Source organism: Brassica napus, chromosome C1, assembly GCF_020379485.1.
Source record: "Brassica napus cultivar Da-Ae chromosome C1, Da-Ae, whole genome shotgun sequence".
Classification (NCBI taxonomy): Eukaryota; Viridiplantae; Streptophyta; class Magnoliopsida; order Brassicales; family Brassicaceae; genus Brassica; species Brassica napus.
The window spans coordinates 47,558,952-47,580,879 of record NC_063444.1 but is presented as its reverse complement, the minus strand read 5'-3'; the positions used below and the strand labels follow the sequence as shown (position 1 = coordinate 47,580,879).

Below are 21,928 nucleotides of genomic sequence, written 5' to 3'. Positions count from 1 at the left end.
CACCGCGCCAAGCTCGTGCCATTGGAGCCTATGATCAACCTCACATTAATGGTCATAGGTTGGGAATCAGAGCACCACCAGTGGAGAACAACAACTTTGAGATCAAGCCAGGGCTGCTCAACACAATAGAGAACAACAAGTATCATGGCCTTGCTGCTGAAGACCCTTTTGATCACTTGTACAAGTTTGATAAATATTGTGGCTTGTCTAAGACAAATTGTGTTTCTGAAGATGCTTTCGAGTTAAAGTTGTTCCCTTTCTCTTTGGGAGACAAGGCATACCAGTGGGAGAAGACTCTCCCAAGTGACACTGTCACTACTTGGGAAGAATGTAAGAGAGCTTTCCTATACAAGTTCTTCTCTACTTCAAGAACAACTAAGATCAGAAATGAAATCTCTGGGTTTCAACAGAAAGGTCTAGAGAGCTTCAGTGAAGCGTGGGAGAGGTTCAAGGGCTACTGTTCTCAATGCTCTCATCATGGTTTCAGCAAGGAGAGTTTGCTTAGCACCTTTTATAGAGGAGCTCTACCACAGTGCAGAAAGATGCTTGATAATGCCAGCAATGGTTTCTTCTTGGGAAGAACTGAAGAAGGGGCAGAAGAGCTGGTAGAGAACATGGCCAAAAGTGACTCGGTCTACAGTGAGGAGCATGATAGGATCAATAGAAGTGATGATCAGCAGACAAAGAAAGAGATCAAGTCCTTGCAAGAGAAGATGGACTTGCTTCTTTCCAACCAAGCTAAGAAAGAGCAGATGAACTTTGTGGGTAGTCCTATTCAAGAGGTTCCTCCCAAGATCAATGAGGTTGATGGTTCGGAATGCCAAGAAGAGCTGTGCTTCATCAACAACAATGGTTCTTGGTACAGGAAGGAGCTTAACTTTCAGTACAACAACTACCAGCAAAGGTCCTACTCTAACAACCAGCAAGGAGGATACCAGCAGAAGCAAAAGGCAAAACACCCCTCCTGGTTTCAACAATAACAACAATCAGCCTACTCAAGCTCAAAGAAGTTCTTCCCAAGCTCCAGCTTTAGATACAAGTGTGGATGCAATGTTCAAGAAACTTTTGGATTTTCAGGCAAAGAATGAGAAGACAGTGGGTTATGAGTTCAAGAACCAAGATTGATGGAAGCTACAATGAGCTCAACGACAAGATCCGACATATGGAGAACCAGTTTGCTTCAATGAACTCTCAGCCAAGTCGCCAACAAGGGGCATTACCTGGAAAGCCAGAGCAAAATCCCAAGGAAACAATGAAAGCAATCACCCTACTGAGTGGTAGAGAGTTACATCCAAGAGTTCTTACCAAGGATGGTGAAAAGCAAGGTGGAGAGGTGGCTATCAACATTGATGATGAAGTGGTGATTGTAGATGAGAAGGTTGATGAAGAGATTCTAGAAAAAATTGTTGAAGTTAAAGGTAAAGGAAAGGTTGGAGAAGAGAAGAGGACAGTGAAACACGGTGAAACTGCTACTCCAACAAAGGAATCCTCTTTTGTTCCTCCTCCCTATGAGCCAAAGCTGCCATTCCCTGGAAGATTCAGAAGACAGCTATTGGAGAAGTACAAGGCACTCTTTGAGAAACAAATGAGTGAAGTTCAGGTCACAATGCCCATCATTGATGCAAGTGACTATGCTGTGGGAGCTGTTCTTGGTCAAAAGAAGGACAAGAAGACTCATGCGATCTACTATGAGAGCAAAACTCTTGATGAAGCCCAAATGAAGTATGCTACAACTGAGAAGGAGCTGCTAGCCATTGTCTATGCCTTTGAAAAGTTCAGAAGCTATTTAGTTGGGTCAAAGGTCATAGTCTACACTGATCATGCTGCATTAAGACACCTCATGACCATGAAGGATGCTAAGCCAAGGCTGTTGAGGTGGATCTTGCTGCTACAAGAGTTTGACCTTGAGAATAGAGACAAGCCAGGAGTTAAGAATGGTGTAGCTGATCACTTGTCTAGACTGAAGATTGAGAGTGGGATCCCCATTGATGAAAGGCTTCCGGAGAACAAATCATGGCAATCAGAGCAGTGGTGGCAGTTTGTGAAACTGGAAAGAAGCTTGAAGAGGTGAAGGGAACTGAAGAGAAAGGGCATTGGTATGCTTATTTGGTGAACTACTTAGCTTGTGGAAAAGAGCCAATGGGTCTTGAAGAATATGCAAAGAAAAAGTTCTACAAAGATGTGAAGAGATACTATTGGCATGAGCCTTACCTCTACATACTCTGTAGAGATCAACTCTAAAGAAGAGTAGTAGCTGGAGAAGAAGTTGATGGGATCCTTACACATTGTCATGGGTCATCCTATGGTGGTCATTTCGCCATTTTCAAGACTGTTTCAAAGGTGCTACAAGCTGGGTTTTGGTGGCCTCATATGTTCAAGGACACTCAAGACTTTGTCTCTAAGTGTGATTCATGCCAAAGGAGAGGGAACATCACCAAAAGGAATGAGATGCCTCAAAACCCAATTCTAGAGGTGGAGGTGTTTGATGTGTGGGGTATTGATTTCATGGGACCATTCCATCATCGTTTGGCAATAAATACATCCTCGTAGCTGTTGATTATGTCTCCAAGTGGGTGGAAGCTGTAGCAAGTCCCACCAATGATTCTAGAGTGGTGATCAAGATGTTCAAAAGCACCATCTTTCCAAGGTTCGGAGTTCCAAGAGTTGTCATCAGTGATGCAGGCTCTCACTTCATCAACAAGCTATTTGAAAGTTTTCTCAAGAAGAATGGTGTAAAGCATAAGGTTGCAACTCCCTACCATCCTCAGACAAGTGGTCAAGTTGAGATCTCCAATTGAGAAATCAAGTCTATTTTGGTGAAAACTGTGGGGACTACAAGGAAAGATTGGTCTATCAAGCTAGATGATGCCCTTTGGGCTTATAGGACAGCTTACAAGACCCCTTTGGGAACCACACCTTTCAACCTTGTATATGGAAAGACTTGTTATCTACCAGTTGAGCTTGAGTACAAGGTATTATGGGCTGTTAAGTTGCTGAACTTTGACATCAAGAGTGCCAAGCAGAAGAGACTTCTCCAACTAAATGAGCTTGATGAGATTAGACTTGAGGCTTTTGAGAACTCAAGGATTTACAAGGAGAAAACCAAAGCTTTTCATGACAAGAAGATCTTGAAGAGAGAATTCAGTGTTGGAGATCAAGTGCTTCTCTACAACTCTAGACTGAAGTTGTTTCCCGGGAAGCTCAAGTCAAGATGGTCCGGTCCTTTCAAGATAAAGGAAGTTAGGCCATATGGGGCAATTGTGTTATGGGATAAGAATGGTGGAGACTTTACAGTCAATGGACAAAGAGTTAAGCTCTACATGGGAACCACAATGGAGGAGAAAAGAATCTCGGTTTCACTCTCCGACCCCATCACCACCTAGCCAAAGGGAAACAAAGTCAAGCTAGAGACTTAAAACAAGCTCACTTGGGAGGAAGTCGCACGTCTATCCTTGTACATACTTCACTAAAAAAAACGCGGGATAGGTGGCGCGGGGTCCTTTACCCGCTCGTACGAATTTGGTCGGAGACAGCAATCCGACGCGGGATGACCCACGCGGGTTGTCTTACCCGCGTCTCTTCGTCGTAGGCTCGACGCGGAATGGATCGACGCGGGTTCCCTTACCCGCTCGCACGAATTTGGTCGGTGACGAAAATCTCACGCGGGTTGAGGTCACCCAGGTTCCTCTACCCGCTCGCACGACAGTCGCATTCGGAGATATTATTACGCGGGGTGAAGCACGCGGGGTCGCACGAGTTTCTCCTACCCGCGTCGACTGGTCAAAACCCAATCAGGTATGATTTCTACCCTTAAACCCGGTGACCCGACCCGACAACCCGACAAACCAACCCGGTTCAACCCTAAAACACCCCCTACCCGCGTCTCTCTCTCCCTTTTCCTCTATCTCTCTTTCACAAAACATCCAAATCTCCCACACCAAATCACCCCATATCTCACTCAATTCTCCACCAAATCACTCCATTCTTTTTCCTAAATCTAAGCTTTCGCCCATGTAGTCTATCATATGGGAATATAGCAATTTCGAAAATCCTCAAATCTCATGAACCCTAATTTATCAAAGTTCAAATTCAACTCAATTTCACCATATAATCAACAACCCAACATGATATATAAGCTTACCCTAATCTATTTCACAAGTATCAAGCAGGAGAAAGATTAAATTTCAAGTTCAAATTTCTAGGGTTCATGAGACCTACGAAATTAAACTTTATGATACAATACCTTGCTTTGGATGAAAGGAAATGAAGATGTGAAACAAGAAAATAGACTACAGGGGCGAAAGCTTGGATTTAGGAAAAAGAGTGGAGTGATTTGGTGGGATTTGGTGGAGAATTGAGTGAGATATGGGGTGATTTGGTGTGGGAGGTTTGGATGTTTTGTGAAAGATAGATAGAGGAAAAGGGAGAGAAAGACGCGGGTAGGTGGTGTTTTAGGGTTGAACCGGGTCGGTTTGTCGGGTTTTCGGGTCGGGTCACCGGGTTTAAGGGTAGAAAATAGAAATCATACCTGAGCGGGTTTTGACCGGTCGACGCGGGCAGGAGAAACTCGTGTGACCCTGCGTGCTTCACCTCGCGTCATAATATCTCCAAATGCGACTGTCGTGCGAGCGGGTATAGGAACCTGCGTGACCTCAACCCGCGTGAGATTTTCGTCACCGACCAAATTCGTGCGAGCGGGTAAGGGAACCCGCGTCGATACATCCCGCGTCGAGCCTACTACGAAGAGACGCAGGTAAGACAACCCGCGTGGGTCATCCCGCGTCGGATTGCTGTCTCCGACCAAATTCGTACGAGCGGGTAAAGGACCCCGCGCCACATATCCCGCATTTTTTTTTAGTGAAGTATGGACAAGGATAGACGTGCGACTTCCTCCCAAGTGAGCTTGTTTTAAGTCTCTAGCTTGACTTTGCTTCCCTTTGGCTAGGTGGTGATGGGGTCAGAGAGTGAAACCAAGATTCTTTTCTCCTCCATTGGGGTTCCCATGTAGAGCTTAACTCTTTGTCCATTGACTGTAAAGTCTCCATTATTCTTATCCCATAACACAATTGCCCCATATGGCCTAACTTCCTTTATCTTGAAAGGACCGGACCATCTTGACTTGAGCTTCCCGGGAAACAACTTCAGTCTAGAGTTGTAGAGAAGTATTTGATCTCCAGCACTGAATTCTCTCTTCAAGATCTTCTTGTCATGAAAAGCTTTGGTTTTCTCCTTGTAAATCCTTGAGTTCTCAAAAGCCTCAAGTCTAATCCCATCAAGCTCATTTAGTTGGAGAAGTCTCTTCTCCTTGGCACTCTTGATGTCAAAGTTCAGCAACTTAATAGCCCATAATACCTTGTACTCAAGCTCAACTGGTAGATAACAAGTTTTTCCATATACAAGGTTGAAAGGTGTGGTTCCCAAAGGGGTCTTGTAAGCTGTCCTATAAGCCCAAAGTGCATCATCTAGCTTGATAGACCAATCTTTCCTTGTAGTCCCCACAGTTTTCACCAAAATAGACTTGATTTTTCAATTGGAGATCTCAACTTGACCACTTATCTGAGGATGGTAGGGAGTTGCAACCTTATGCTTTACACCATTCTTCTTGAGAAGACTTTCAAATAGCTTGTTGATGAAGTGAGAGCCTCCATCACTGATGACAACTCTTGGAACTCCGAACCTTGGAAAGATGGTGCTTTTGAACATCTTGATCACCACTCTAGAATCATTGGTGGGACTTGCTACAGCTTCCACCCACTTGGAGACATAATCAACAGCTACGAGGATGTATTTATTGCCAAACGATGATGGGAATGGTCCCATGAAATCAATACCCCACACATCAAACACCTCCACCTCTAAAATTGGGTTTTGAGGCATCTCATTCCTTTTGATGATGTTCCCTCTCCTTTGGCATGAATCACACTTAGAGACAAAGTCTTGAGTGTCCTTGAACATATGAGGCCACCAAAACCCAGCTTGTAGCACCTTTAAAACAGTCTTGAAAATGGTGAAATGACCTCCATAGGATGACTCATGACAATGTGTAAGGATCTCATCAACTTCTTCTTCAGCTACTACTCTTCTATAGAGTTGATCTCTACACAGTATGTAGAGGTAAGACTCATCCCAATAGTATCTCTTCACATCTTTGTAGAACTTCTTCTCGGCATATCCTTCAAGACCCATTGGCTCTCTTCCACAAGCTAAGTAGTTCACCAAATCAGCATACCAAGGCCATTTCTCTTCAGTTCCCTTCACCTCTTCAAGCTTCTTTCCAGTTTCACAAACTGTCACCACTGCTCCGATTGCCATGATTTGTTCTTCTGGAAGCCCTTCATCAATGGGGATCCCACTCTCAATCCTCAGTCTAGACAAGTGATCAGCTACACCATTCTCAACTCCTGGCTTGTCTCTGATCTCAAGGTCAAACTCTTGTAGCAGCAAGATCCACCCCAACAGCCTTGGCTTAGCATCCTTCTTGGTCATGAGGTGTCTCAATGCAGCATGATCAGTGTAGACTATGACCTTTGACCCAACTAAATAGCTTCTGAACATCTCAAAGGCATAGACAATGGCTAGCAGCTCCTTCTCAGTTGTAGCATACTTCATTTTGGCTTCATCAAGAGTTTTGCTCGCATAGTAGATCACATGACTCTTCTTGTCCTTCTTTTGACCAAGAACAGCTCCCACAGCATAGTCGCTAGCATCACACATGATCTCAAAGGGGAGATCCCAATCTGGTGGCTGTACAATAGGGGCACTAACCAGCTTGTCTTTCAACTTCTTGAATACTTCTAGACATTCCCAATCAAAGTTGAATGCAGCCTCTTTGCATAGAAGCTTAGTCATTGGCCTTGATATCATTGAAAAATCTTGGATGAATCTTCTATAGAATCCAGCATGACCAAAGAAACTTCTAATGTCTTTAACCGTCTTTGGTGGAGCTAACCCAACCATCACTTCAATCTTGGCCTTGTCTACTTCAATTCTCTGAAATCTTGTGTCCAAGCACAATTCCTTATTTAACCATGAGGTGACACTTCTCCCAGTTCAGCACAAAATTGGTCTCTTCACATCTTTTGAGGACCCTGCTATAAGATTGGACAAACAAGCAGAAAACGAAGATCCGTAGACAGAGAAGTCATCCATAAACACCTCCACAACATCCTCTATAAGATCAGAGAAAATAGACATCATGCATCTTTGGAAAGTGGCTAGAGCATTACATAGCCCAAATGGCATCCTTCGATAAGCAAAGGTTCCATAGGGACATGTGAAAGTCGTTTTCTCTTGATCATTTGGATGTATGGGGATTTGGAAGAACCCTGAATACCCATCAAGAAAACAATAATATAGATGATTTGCAAGTCTCTCTAACATTTGATCAATGAATGGCAATGGAAAATGATCATTTCTAGATGTTGAGTTAAGTTTTCGATAGTCTATGCACATCCTATGTCATGTTATTGTTCTTGTTGGTATTAGTTCATCCTTATCATTTTTAACCACAGTTATTCATCCCTTCTTTGGGACAACATGCACAGGAGACACCCAATTGCTATCCGAAATAGGATAGATTACTCCTGCATCTAGGAGTTTTAGAATCTCTTTCTTAACAACATCTTTCAAGTTGGGGTTCAACCTTCTTTGATGCTCTATAGAAGTCATAGATTCATCCTCTACATGTATCTTATGCATGCACAAAGAAGGTGATAACCCTTTAATATCATCTAGTGAGTAGCCTATTGCCTTTCTATAATTTTTAAGTTCATTTAAAAGTTTAGACAATTCATCTTCACTCAGCTCACTACTCACTATGACAGGATAAGTCTCATTAGGGCCAAGGAAAGCATACCTTACACCACGGGGAAGAGGTTTAAGCTCCACTTTTGGTGCCTTGAGTTCACTCCAATCATCCTCTTGAAGGTTCTCTTGTTGAGTAGCTGAGGAAGCATGGTGAATCTCATATGAAAGCTCCTCATTCTGTTCTTCACCACTAATTTCCTTGTGAGAGTCCATCATCTTCACTTAGGCATCACTTTCCTTGTTCTCAATCACTTGGACTTCTCTCTCAATTGTTAAGGCATGTTGTAGAGAGTCTTCAAGTGTCAACTCCTCTAGAAGCTCATCAGATAGAGCATCCATTTCATCAATGTAGAAAACTTGGTTCTGGATGGTTGGCCTCTTCATCACTTCATTGATGTCAAAATGGAGAATGTTCCCTTGTCCAAGATGAAGATCAATCTTTCCTTGCCTAACATTCACAATAGCTCCTGCTGTGGCTAAAAATGGTCTTCCAAGGATCAAAGGGTCTTGGGCTTCCTCCCCCATCTCCAACACAACAAAATCAGTAGGGATTTCAAAGTTACCAACCATCAAGAGAAGGTTTTCTAAGATACCAACAGGAATCTTCACTGATCTATCAGCCAACACCAAAGAGAGTTTACACTTCTTGTATTGAGTAAATCCAAGCTTCTTTGCAATAGACAAAGGCATCAAGCTGACACTAGCTCCAAGATCGCACAGATACCGCTCAAATACCATGGGTCCTAGAGCACAAGGTAAGGTGAAACATCCTGGATCCACTAGCTTCTTTGGAACATCTAACCTCTAGATAATGGCACTGAGCTCGTGGGTAAGGATCATCATGCCCTCCATCTCTTTCTTCTTTGCAGCTACAACATCTTTCAAGAATTTGTTGTACTGAGGGACTAACATGAAAACATCAATGATGGGCATTGTGACCTGAACTTCACTCATTTGTTTCTCAAAGAGTGCCTTGTACTTCTCCAATAGCTGTCTTTTGAATCTTCCAGGGAATGGCAGCTTTGGCTCATAGGGAGGAGGAACAAAAGAGGATTCCTTTGTTGGAGTAGCAGTTTCACCGTGTTTCACTGTCATCTTCTCTTCTCCAACCTTTCCTTTACCTTTAGCCTCAACAATCTTTTCTAGAATCTCTTCATCAACCTTCTCATCTACAATCACCACTTCATCATCAATGTTGATAGCCACCTCCCCACCTTGCTTTTCACCATCCTTGGTAAGAACTTTTGGAGGTAACTCTCTACCACTCCGTAGGGTGATTGCTTTCATTGTTTCCTTTGGATTTTGCTCTGGCTTTCCAGGTAATGCCCCTTGTTAGCGACTTGGCTGAGAGTTCATTGAAGCAAACTGGTTCTCCAAATGTCGGATCTTGTTGTTGAGCTCATTGTAGCTTCCATCAATCTTGGAGTGAATGTTTTTGAACTCATAACCCATTGTCTTCTCATTCTTTGCCTGAAAATCCAAAAGTTTCTTAAACATTGCATCCACACTTGTATCTGAAGCTGGAGCTTGGGAAGAACTTCCTTGAGCTTGAGTAGACTGATTGTTGTTATTGTTGAAACCAGGAGGGGTGTTTTGCCTAGGCTGATAGCTCCTTTGCTGAGTGTTTTGCTTCTGCTGGTATCATCCTTGCTGGTTGTTAGAGTAGAACCTTTGCTGGTAGTTGTTGTGCTGAAAATTAGGCTCCATCCTGTACCAAGCACCATTGTTGTTGATGAAGCACAGCTCTTCTTAGTCTTCCAAACCATCAACCTCATTGATCTTGGGATGAACCTCTTGAATAAGACCACCCACAAAGTTCATCTGCTCTTGCTTAGCTTGGTTGGAAAGAAGCAAGTCCATCTTCTCTTGCAAAGACTTATCTCTTTCTTTGTCTGCTGATCATCACTTCTGTTGATCCTATCATGCTCCTCACTGTAGACCGAGTCCCTTTTGGCCATGTTCTCTACCAGCTCTTCTGCCTCTTCCTCAGTTCTTCCCAAGAAGAAATCATTGCTGGCAGTATCAAGCATGTTTCTGCACTGTGGTAGAGCTCCTCTATAGAAGGTGTTAAGCAAACTCTCCTTGCTGAAACCATGATGAGGGCATTGAGAACAATAGCCCTTGAACCTCTCACATGCTTCACTGAAGCTCTCTAGACCTTTCTGTTGAAACCCAGAGATTTCATTCCTGATCTTAGCTGTTCTTGAAGTAGAGAAGAACTTGTCTAGGAAAGCTCTCTTACACTCTTCCCAAGTAGTGACAGTGTCACTTGGGAGAGTCTTCTCCCACTGGTGTGTCTTGTCTCCCAAAGAGAAAGGGAACAACTTTAACTTGAAAGCATCTTCAGAAACACCATTTGTCTTAGACAAGCCACAATATTTATCAAACTTGTACAAGTTATCAAAAGGGTCTTCAGCAGCAAGGCCATGATACTTGTTGTTCTCTATTGTGTTGAGCAGCCCTGACTTGATCTCAAAGTTGTTCTCCACTAGTGGTGGTCTGATTCCCAACCTATGACCATTAATGTGAGGTTGATCATAGGCTCCAATGGCACAAGCTTAGCGCGGTGGATGTTGTGGCTGGCGCTGTGGTCGAAAGTGATCAGCTCTTGGATCAATGCCTCCTTGGGCATCACCATCTTGAGACAGATTCTCTATATCAAACCCCAACCTTTGCAAGTGAGCATGTTGCTCTACTTCTCTTCTCTGTATTGCAATCTCCCTCTCAAGTGCTCTAATGTCTTCAACTCTTGAAACTAGGTTTGTTGGACCTCTGCTCCTTGTGTTCATACACCTGAAATGCAAAGGGAAAAAAAGAAAGAAAAGCAATAATACAATTAAACAAAAAGTGATTTATTCTGAAACAAATGACTAAATCACAATGTCACAATCAACTCAGAATTTGGCAACTGCGCCAAATTGATGTTAACATTAGAAAAGCTAAGGCACTAAGTGAATCCAAGGAGCAACTAGAACGCCATAATAGGAAACTAGCAGAAGAGAGCTCATATGCAAAAAGTCTTGCATCAGCAGCTGCAGTCGAGCTCAAGGCACTATCCGAAGAAGTTGCAAAGCTAATGAACCACAACGAGAAACTATCAGCTGACCTAGCAACACACAAGAGCCCAATTCCCCAGCGTACCAACAAAACAGGAACAACGGAGGAAGAGAGAGCGTTCTAAAGAAAAAAGAACAAGACAACTCGTTGACGACGGAGCTGAAGAGAGAACTAACAATAAGCAAAGACCGTGAACTATCATACGAAGCCGCACTCGTTGATAAAGATCAAAGAGAAGCTGAGCTTGAAAGTATAGTAGAACAATCGAAACAAAGAGAAACATATCTAGAGAACGAGCTCGCTAGCATGTTGTTGATTCTTGTTTCTAAGCTGAGAAGATCACAAAGAAGCTGATTCTGTTACTGTATCTTATCAGAGACAGACGCCACAAATTTAATAAAGACGAATCCAAACAAAAACATAATCATCAGAACTTTAAATTGTTTAAAACAAAAGGATAGAACAATGATCAAAACTAACGGATCAGTTAGTCTTGGGATCAGGCATGGGAAACAAACCAGCACCAGCAGCACCACGCGGCGGAGAGAACCCTAGAAACTTCTGCAGATTCGTCCTTATACTAATCGAACACAACAAATACAAAAACGCCATGGAACAATCCGTCGGATCATCACCTTTCAACCCCCTGTGGCTCATCTTCTTCACGATCGCGATCGGATGGAACGGGAGCTTCGCGACGACCTTACCTTCGAAGAGCGAGTTCAACAGCCCGAAGACGACGAAGAGGACGAGGGCCACGACGGCGCCGGATTTGAACTTGAAGAGGGACAGATCTCGGCTCGACTCCTTCAGGCTCGTCTCGACGCGGTCGATCTTCTTGGTCTTCGACTTCTTGATGGTGAGCTTGGAGGAAGGGTTCTCGGTCTTCATGGTCTCGAGCTTCTTGGCGGCTTTGTCGATTGAGTATTTTAGGGATTTGTAGGAGCTCGTGCGGTAGATCAGGATCCACGAGATGGCTTCGCAGACTAGCGCGGTGCAGAAGGAGATGCCGACGACGGTTAAGCTGTCGGCGTACTTGAAGGAAGCGAAGAGTGGGATCGTCGTCGCCATTGGGATTCAGTTTCTTCTGCTCTCGCTTCTGTTTCTCTCTCTCACTGGAGAGATCTGATTAGGAATTGTATAAAATAAAAGTCAAAAGAGGGTAAAGTAAGTAAATAAGGAAAACTTTAGGGGACTTTTAGAAATACTTTTTAGTTTTAACTTGTAACTAATACCTTTCGAATGTTCAGAATTTACCCCAGCTGTTTTTTATTCCTTGCTACACAAAACCCAAATTACAATTTTTTAACAAAATTGGCATAAACACTGTACATATCAAATAGTGTAAACCGTGTTATCATGCAGATGTATGTTTTTACTCACATAAAAGAATAAGCAAGGGAAAAAAAGTTTGGTAAGTTTTTTTTTTTTTTAATATTTCTTCAAATTGAAAAAGTTTGGTAAGTTTGTACCAAACTCATTAGTTGTATGGGTTTTATGTTGATTAAGGTTTTCTAAGTTTGATTTGAAGCAGAATTTATTTGGTATTCAATTTTATTCAATAATCTAAAAAATATCCACAATGTTATAAATTAAGCATTGAAATGATCATCCACTTCTTTACCAAACTCAAGCACTATGATCATCCACTCCTTTACCAACTCAAGCACTATGATCATCTACTCATCAAACACTATGATCACCCACTCATTTACCAAATTAAGCACTATCTTTGTTATTTTATGTATTGTTGTTCACTATAAATACCATCACTCATCTCACTCTTTTGTACACCAAAAAACAAGAACAAGAGTTTATAATCAAAGAACCATTACATCTTCTTCTTCTTCCTTATAATAAACTCTCTCCCTTATACTAGTGTTATTTGCTTCCTACGGGTATTAAATTCTACTCTTATTTAAATTTCTCGATACTATAAATTATAAGTTATTTCATAACACGTTATCAGCACGATCACTCTGCGATTCGGTAAAATTTATTTGTATCATTTATACCCTGTTATAATGGTCGGTATACCGCCTCTACTATTATTTATATCATGTTATAATGGCCGGAATACCGCCTATATTATTTACTAGTAATTTAATTTATTTATTGGTCGGCCGAGCCGCCTTATATCCTGTTTATTATTTATTGGTCGGCCGAGCCGCCTTATATCCTGTTTATTATTTATTGGTCGGCTGAGCCGCCTTATATTCTGTTTATTATTAATTGGTCGGCCGAGCCGCCGTATAATTTATTTGATATTATGCATTGATCGGCTGAGCCGTCGCATGATTTATTGTCATATAACATAAATATTTCATTGTCATAATTTTTCACTTTTATGAAATTTTATAGATTTGATTGACCGTTTAATACGATATTTTCGGACTAATTTTTGGTGCACTCGATTTAACCCCAACGGTCACAAAGAATTTTTTTCAAAAATTTCCCCTTTCTCCAACGGTCATGAACAGTAATTTTCATCTATAAATACAACTCATTTTCACTTCATTTCATCATCCAAAACATTTCATCTTCTCTCAAAAATTTCAAAATCGCTCTCCTCCGATTTTTCAAGAAAGATGATTCGCGCACTTTTGTTTTTATGTGCCATTTTTATTTGTGTTTCTATTTATGGTTTATTCGATGGAGAATTTACTCCGAGTGAATTTAAGATGATTATCGGTTTAATTTTCTTTACATCGCTTCTCCTTGTAATTGCTTGTATGATTAATGTAAACGGTTTTTAAATTATGAAGTTCATAATAAATGGTTCATTTTAAAATTGCGAAATTCTAAATATATATATATATATAGTCATTTTAGACGATGATATATATATATATCAACGCTTGTCTATATGTAAGAATAATAGTTATTTGATGAATTAAATTTTGCTTATTATACTTTAATATGCTTCATGGTTTAATGGTATTAAGGAAACATACTTTATGATTCATGGTCTACATCATAAAAGAAATTATTTGTAATCGGTTAGTTTTGTGGTCGATTAGTCTTTGGTCTAATATCATAAAAGAATTTGGATTATATGTTGATATTTACTAATGTAATGGCCATATTTATATGAGCAAAATTTAAAGTTTTCAGGATTGTGTATTCTCTCGGAAAGATATGTACAAGTTATCAGCCAATTCAGAAACGTGAACAGCTGAAACTTTCATCGCCGATATACTTCTGTTTATAAGATAAGTATTTTTATGCTTTATATACAAGTTTAACAAACTTGATTAGATAAATCAATTTGCATGAAGTTGGCAGTGATATAAATTTGTTCATTAAATTGATTGATAGGTTAAACTTTGTTAAAAAGCATGAGAGTAATAATATAGTCTATATAATAATTACTATGAAAGTTTTATTTATTTTCTGATATAATAAGACACCTTTGTTAATACATATTTATATATATTTGAAATATTTTGATTTTATTACCATTTATATTGAGGATTTTAAGTTTAAAGCTTGACTCTAAAAGATCCATAAGTTTTGGAAGATAATATATATAAAAAAGGTATTATCACCTGAAGTGATTACCTAAAGCTCATTTTGTATTTTGCATTTAAAGATTACAAGACCTGAAGTCGGTAAATAAAGCCAACTATGTTGGATGTTAAGTTTAAAAGTAAAATTTCTTCAAGAAATTTTTTTTATGATGCATATATATTGAAAAATATCTATTGATAAATCACGTCTAGTTGATTATGATTCATTCTCCTGAAGAGAATATGACATTTAAAAAACTCATAAATAGTGGTTTTAGACGTGAGCATAAATGAGGTCAAGGTCCAAAGAGTTTCTTTATAGAACTCATACTCTCACTTAAAGTTGAGAAAATAAACATGGTAATAAAGAAAAGAAATTATGACTTCATCTGAAGATGAAAGAAAATTTATTGTGTGTATAATACAACGTAGTAAAACTTATAGAATGCTTAAAAAGAGGATATATATGATGCTCCAGAAGTATACATAGTATTACTGCACATAAAAATTTAATTTAAAGTTCTTAAGAGTGCAATTTAAAGTTCTTAAGGTATTGTATTTTTATAAGTATCAAAAGTTAAAAGGATCTACGAAAAATACATAACCCATGTAGGATATGTTGTTGATTAAGAAAATGAGATACATTCGAGATTGATAAACCTGTAGTAGTATCATCTCGAGGGGAAGAGTTAAAGAATCTCACTTTTTATGATAAGTCAAACATCCAGAAGATTATGTTTACACTAAAACTAAGATTGATGAATTTTTCTCAAAGTAAATCCATGAGATTTTGAGACACTTATGTTGAGACAATAAGCAAACGAAACGATATATACATTTCAATCAGAAATAATTCTCAAAGCAGTATAAGTATTTTAGAGAAAATATCTACAGCCTCTTATATATTGTACTACACAAAGATTAGTATAATGAAGATAAATGTATAGTAAACTAGAAGTTTACATTTGGCATGAATCAGTTAGACCATTTTGGTTCATTAATAATGCGAATATATACTTAAAGGTCATATGCATAGGAACCAGAAGATTCTTCCGAATGATTTGACATATGTTGCTTACCCATAAGATAAAAGGGTAATATGGTTTTCACCAGCCAAAATAAGATATTGGCATAAATAACGAAGATGTTAGTGGACTGATCACCCACTATGCATTTTTATAATATTGGTGAATTCACTTCTTAAAGTCTTTAACGACTATAGCACATTCACTGAGATAAGTGCTAAACATTTTGAGCAACAATGGTTCGCATCAAGCCAATAAATATTCACTAGTTCTCCCCATCATTGGTATAGAATCAGAAACCAATCATTTTCATCTAAGAATGTTGGATGTTGCTCCGCCACAGAGCTTCAAATGAAGATGTGTTTTCAAATGAGGTTGGAAATATATGTTGGATATAAATCTCTATTGACACTTAAGAATCCAGAGCCATCCCCGAAAAATATAAGTAAGGCTATACATGAATTCTAAAAGTGAGTTAGTACTTCCAACATAAGGGGGAGAAAATAAACAGCTGGAAAAAAAATAAGTTGAAATGAATTATCATTGATCCTCGGGCTAAACACAATGTGAAATAGAAGTCCAAAAGATAATTCATTTCAAAACTTACTAAAGCAGTTGCCAGACACGACCCATATAAATATAGTGATCAAGTCACATATACCAGCTGTAAATGCTCCAATAAGAATAAATGTTCTACAAGAACAATATCAAACTGCTAGTCACGCCTGCAGCGTGGTAGACAGATTGGTTCCAAAGATAAATCCTCGTAAATGAAAAAGGAGCATATATTGATAATGGTCAAAACGAGGCAATATAGTTTTGTATGATCTCCAGAAGAGAAATTAAACATGACTGACGAAAATTCAGGTACCTGAGACAAATGAAGAGATCTCAATAAGTTATGTCATGTATGAAACAAAATGGAACCGATAAGAAAATTGACGTCGATGATATTATACATGCAAAGTAGCAGTTGATATAATAAATGAGAAAGAGGATCATGAAAGAAAGTCTATTGAAAAGTGTACACAAAGAAATGATTGGCCAAATCAGAAAGATGCAATAGACAAAGATATAAACTTCTTGTGAAATAGAGAAGTATTTGGACCAGTAGTCCATACACTAAAAGGTGTAAAACAAGTGAGATGTAAATGAACCGTTGCACACAAAGAAGGATCAATATGAAATTGATTGTGAAGAGACATAATTTCATATGGTAGATGCAACTAGTTTCAAGTTCCTTATAGTCTGGTAATAAAGGAAGAACTTGAATAAAACAATCCACTTGAAAAATGTTAATCCCTGAAAGTATAATCCATGAAGGATTGATGATATCAAAATCATGTTCCCGGGAACTCTGCATATTCGATCGAATTGAAACAAACTATTTTATGGAATATATGAAATATTATAAGGTTAACAAATGTATCCATTTGTATTTATCAAGAGATTATAAATCAATAGAATCATGATTTGAATATAATCAAAACTCCTGAAGAGTTATAGAAAAATTATATTTTGGAAGAAAACTCTTGACAATACTATATTGTTTTATGTATTCTAAACTGGAGATCTAAAACTAAGATGTTATCATAAAGATCCTTAAAGTATTTTATTTAAGACGCTCGTATATGTTTGGTCCTGAAATACCATACGTAAGAGTGTTATTTAAGAAAATTATTAATCTTTTTCATTACTGAAAGATGTAATTTCATATGAAAAGAAAGAAAATCATAATAGTAACTTCTATAGTTACAAATGAATAATTCGTATGTACGAGACGAATTTCTATACAATTATATGTAAGAAATTTGGTTTGAAATCCAAATAGACCAATAAACTATTGTCTAAGTCAAAAGAGAATTATGGACAAGAAGTCTAAAGGCCCTAGATATCATAATAGAAATGAATAGAGTTTATTCTCTTAAGCTTAATTCTCTGAAGAGAGTTGATTGGAATGCATATCCTGAAGATATTATTTCCAGAGAAAGAAATATGATAGTAAGTGTGGTTGTACTCTTTCTCCTTATCATGGTTTTTTTTCCCATTGGGTTTTTCCATGACAAGGTTTTAACGAGACAACAAAGAACATACAAAAGATAGACAACCAAAGAGAATGTTACAATTTGAGAGATGAAAATCTATCATTGTTCTAAAGGTTCTATGACTACTCATTCGAGGGGGAGCTTACGTAGTTGTACTCTTTTTACTTTTACTACGGTTTTTCCCATTGGGTTTTCCATGACTAGGTTTTTAACGAGGCACCACGTAATACAAGATGGATGATCAAGGGGGAGTGTTATAAATTAAGCATTGAAATGATCATCCACTTCTTTACCAAACTCAAGCACTATGATCATCCACTCCTTTACCAACTCAAGCACTATGATCATCTACTCATCAAACACTATGATCACCCACTCATTTACCAAATTAAGCACTATCTTTGTTATTTTATGTATTGTTGTTCACTATAAATACCATCACTCATCTCACTCTTTTGTACACCAAAAAACAAGAACAAGAGTTTATAATCAAAGAACCATTACATCTTCTTCTTCTTCCTTATAATAAACTCTCTCCCTTATACTAGTGTTATTTGCTTCCTACGGGTATTAAATTCTACTCTTATTTAAATTTCTCGATACTATAAATTATAAGTTATTTCATAACACACAAGTATTTGAAATATTCGAAATCTTAGATTTATCTAGTAAAACATTACATACACAATTCCAAATTATCTTAAAGTACTTAAAACCAAAAAACTGGTATGAAAATAATTCAAATTTATAAAATTTATAAAATATTCAAAATATATAAATCATGAAAACTGAATAAAAATTGGGAAATTCTCCTAAATTGATCATTTTCAAGTTTTGGTCACAAAAATAGACCACAGGGAGGAAAATGACCAAAATGTTTTATTTAATAGGTAAAAAGACCTTAATACACTGGATATATAAAAAATAAAAAAAAGTAAAAAAATAAAAAAAATCATAAAAAAATTTATAGTTTTAGATTATATGTTTTCAAATTCGAAATTTTTATAAAAAATTATTTTTTTTTGAATTTTTTTTTCGAAATTTCTTTTTTTTTCAAATTTTATTTTTGTAATTCGAAAATATTTTTTGAAACTATTTTAAAAATTTTTATTTTTAAATTTTTAACATTTATTTTTTATTTTATAAAATTTTAAACCTCAATCCCAAATCTCTATCCCTTAACTCTAAACCCTAAAGTTTGAATTAGTTAACCATACGTGTATAAATGTATATTTACCTCTTTCATGAAACAGTTTGGTCATTTTGATCATTAGAGTCTATATTTGTGACAAAATAAAATTAGTGCTATCCTCTGGTATTTCTCATAAAAATTTAATAAATTTATTTAATTTAATTTTTTAATATTAGTTTGAGTTTAGAATCTTATCCAAAAGCCGAATTATCATATTATTTAAATATTTCGTAAAATCAGATGAATCAACTTTTTTTGTATGGATTTTGGGTTCTAAATATTGTCGCCCAAGTTGACAAAAAAAAAAGTATTGTCGCCCAATCCACATGACACAATAGTATTCTTTTAATCAATGAACCCTAAATCCCGATTGAAATCCTAATAATTGAATTCAACCCAATAGAACAATAGTAGGCCTGCGATTTCGGTTTTCCGAAACCGAACCGAACCAATTTTTCGGTTTTCGGTTAAACGGTTTTTTTTGGAAAAAACTCCGAAGAAAACCGAATTTGAATTCGGTTCAGTTTTTGGTTATTTCCGATTTTTGATTTTATTCCAAAAAAATCGAAATCAAACATTTTCAATAAAAAAATCGGATCACACGATTAATTTCGGGTATTTACGGTTACTGTTGGGTTTCGGTTACCTAAGGTTGTTTCGGTTATGCCTCTATTTTCACCTGCCAAATCAAATAATCATGCAATCAACAACGGAAAAATAATCTCCAACATCAAAACCAATTTATAATCGATTCACCAAGTTAAAACATTTAAAAGAGATCACTCTCAAACATGAAAATCCAAAAAAAGATAACAATCTGAATCTATATTTCTTTTGCAAATATCAGACTTTGAAAGATACATTCATACATAGATTCATGAAGTTCAAAAAGATAAGTTGTCCAAAAGAGAGTGATAGGCTAAGTTGGTTTTGGCTTCCTCGACATTCCAACCTACAAGTTTATGAAGTAAGAAAATCAGTAAAAACAGGGAGAAGAACAAACTACAAGAAACTATACAAATAATAGAGCAACAAATTACCTTTAATGATCGGATTCACTCGGAATTTGCAAAGACTCTACATAATGTCAAAGGCAGTTAGGAATATATGACTGTGGACATATAAAAATTGAAGGAAAATAGTTAAATGATTACCTAATGACTCATGAAAATCGAGTTCTTCAAACATCTGAACCAAGCTTGCAACCTTCTCAGCCTGGATGTTGTTTCGAAGCCACTGTTGTAGGCAGACAAGAGCTTCAATCATGTATGGAGTCAGACAACTACGAAACGGATCTAAAATCCTACCACTTGTACTGAATGCTGACTCTGAAGCAACAAAGGAGACTTGAACAGCTAGCACATCTTCTGCTAGTTCAGACAAGATTGGAAACTTACAAGAGTTCTTCCTCCACCAAGATAACACATTGTAATCCAAGCCGAAGTTGTTTGAGCCTCGTGGTACTGGTTTTTCCATCAAGTAGATGTCAAGTTCACTGCTTCCTTCTTCATTTGCTGCCTCTGAAACCATCTTTGAATACAAAGAATCTCTCCTCTCAAAGTCTTCATCATCGTCATCAGAGATATCAAACATGGTTCCAACTTCACCTTCCCCATTATCAATAACGTTGCTGAGACTATCACCTTGAGATGAAGAGCCGAGCTTGCTCACATACTCCTCATACAACGATTTCATCAGTGCCCTGATTGATGTTCTGAGATGACCACTCTCCAGACTATCCTTCCCGTACAGCTTATCAAAACATATAGAAGCAAATTGCATCTTGTTCCTTGGATCGAACACACTTGCAATGATGACCAGTGGGTTCATATTGATAAGCCCATCCCAGTATTTCTCAAATTTGTTCCTCATCTCCTTTGCTTGAATCTGTAGAATCCCATCTTTGCTATTGCTCAATGCAATCAAGTTCCTCTCGATAATCACAATCTCATTCTAACAAATGGTGGACGTGACTGTCTTCGATGCTGAGAACGCTAAAGTGCAGCCAAAGAAGATTTTCAGAAACTTCACTAACCTCTGCACCTCTTCCCACCCTTCCGTAGTAGGAGGTCCAACTCTCTTCTGTCCATTCTCCTCTTCTTCCAGAAAATAATCATTATACAACATGTCTTCGGCTTTGAGCTTCTCAAAAGCAACCTTAAACTTCAAAGCGGCAGACAACATGAGATATGTGGAGTTCCAACGAGTTATGCAGTCCAAAGACAAGCTCCCTCTACTAACCATTCTTGTCAGCACCCTTAACTGAAACGACTGCAATCTTGTACCCGATGATCTAACATACTTCACAGCATTTCTAATAGCCATTACACTATCTTTGACCTCAGATAAACCATCCCTAACTATCAAGTTGAGAATATGGGCACAGCAACGCATATGCAACAATGCACCATCCTTAACTAATGCATTTGGTCCTATCTCCCTACATGTTTCTGTAAACAGCCGTAGGGCCTTGTCATTCGCCTTAGCATTGTCTACTGTAACCGTAAAGACCTTCTATATTCCCCAATCAGAGAGACATAGACTCAAATGCTCAGAAATATTGTCACCTTTATGATCCGTGATAGGTTTGAAGCTGATGATTCTCTTCTGCATATTCCAGTTTCGATCAATCCAATGAGCTGTGACGACCATGTAGCTGTAGGATGTTGTAGGAGCAACCCAAATATTGGTGGTAAGAGACACTCTCTGCTTCTCAGAATTAAACAACTGCTTTAAGCTAGCTTTCTCCCTTAGAAACATTCCAAATATGTCTTTTGTTGTTGTTCTCCTGCAGTGAACTGTGTACATAGGCAAGACGTTGTGACAGAACCTCCTAAACCCTTCAGATTCGACAAAAGAAAATGGCTCCTCATTCAGCACTATCATCTCATTCACTGATCTCCTAAACAAGGCAGCATCATACTTAATGGTTGTCAATACACCACTACTATCTCCACCTAGCACCTGCTGTTTTCCAAATTCTTTGTAGAGCTGGTACATCTTACATCGAGCAATGTGATTCTTCATCGCACTCGTCCCACTCTTCTTCGAGTCACATCCAATCCCTTGGGCACAATAATGGCAGTTGCTGATGCTTGGATCATCTTCTCTTTGAATGAAATGTTGCCAAACTTCTGCTCTGTGAGCTTGCTTTTTCTTTGCAACAGGAGGCATATCAGTGCTTGATCTCTCAGAAGCAGATCTTTTCTTTCCCCCACCTTGATCTATATATGCTTCAACGTCTTCTGCGAGGAAGTTACCATTATCTTCACAAGCTGACATCTACAAATACAA

The 21,928-nt window shown here is 38.2% G+C and overlaps 2 protein-coding genes and 2 non-coding genes across 4 annotated transcripts; 1 reads left to right on the top strand and 3 right to left on the bottom strand.

Annotated features, from left to right (window-relative positions):
• Positions 1-377: 377 nt before the first annotated feature.
• Positions 378-484, bottom strand: LOC125581227. Its single transcript, XR_007318927.1, has one exon. It is a non-coding gene; the product is annotated as a small nucleolar RNA R71 (small nucleolar RNA).
• A 9,410-nt stretch (positions 485-9,894) lies between these two features.
• Positions 9,895-10,001, top strand: LOC125581225. Its single transcript, XR_007318925.1, has one exon. It is a non-coding gene; the product is annotated as a small nucleolar RNA R71 (small nucleolar RNA).
• Positions 10,002-11,202: 1,201 nt separating this feature from the next.
• On the bottom strand, positions 11,203-12,025 carry LOC106418496 (calcium load-activated calcium channel-like). Its single transcript, XM_013859219.3, has one exon. The coding sequence runs from the start codon at positions 11,932-11,934 to the stop codon at positions 11,347-11,349; it is 588 nt and encodes a 195-aa protein (XP_013714673.1). The 5' UTR covers positions 11,935-12,025; the 3' UTR covers positions 11,203-11,346.
• Positions 12,026-19,518: 7,493 nt separating this feature from the next.
• On the bottom strand, positions 19,519-20,959 carry LOC106417536 (zinc finger BED domain-containing protein RICESLEEPER 2-like). Its single transcript, XM_013858326.2, has 3 exons — positions 20,678-20,959; positions 19,789-20,587; positions 19,519-19,586 (listed from the first exon to the last, which is right to left on the bottom strand). The coding sequence occupies exons 1-3, from the start codon at positions 20,957-20,959 to the stop codon at positions 19,519-19,521; spliced, it is 1,149 nt and encodes a 382-aa protein (XP_013713780.1).
• Between the last annotated feature and the right edge of the window lie 969 nt (positions 20,960-21,928).

Excerpts from the sequence above, each read along its gene's own strand:
- LOC106418496 (XM_013859219.3), bottom strand. The coding sequence starts at position 11,934 with ATGGCGACGACGATCCCACTCTTCGCTTCCTTCAAGTACGCCGACAGC.
- LOC106417536 (XM_013858326.2), bottom strand. The coding sequence starts at position 20,959 with ATGGCTATTAGAAATGCTGTGAAGTATGTTAGATCATCGGGTACAAGA. Across the intron at positions 20,588-20,677 it reads CTACGGAAGGGTGGGAAGAG|AATGAGATTGTGATTATCGA; the intron begins GTGCAGAGGTTA and ends ACCATTTGTTAG. Across the intron at positions 19,587-19,788 it reads CGATTTTCATGAGTCATTAG|GTTGGAATGTCGAGGAAGCC; the intron begins GTAATCATTTAA and ends ATAAACTTGTAG.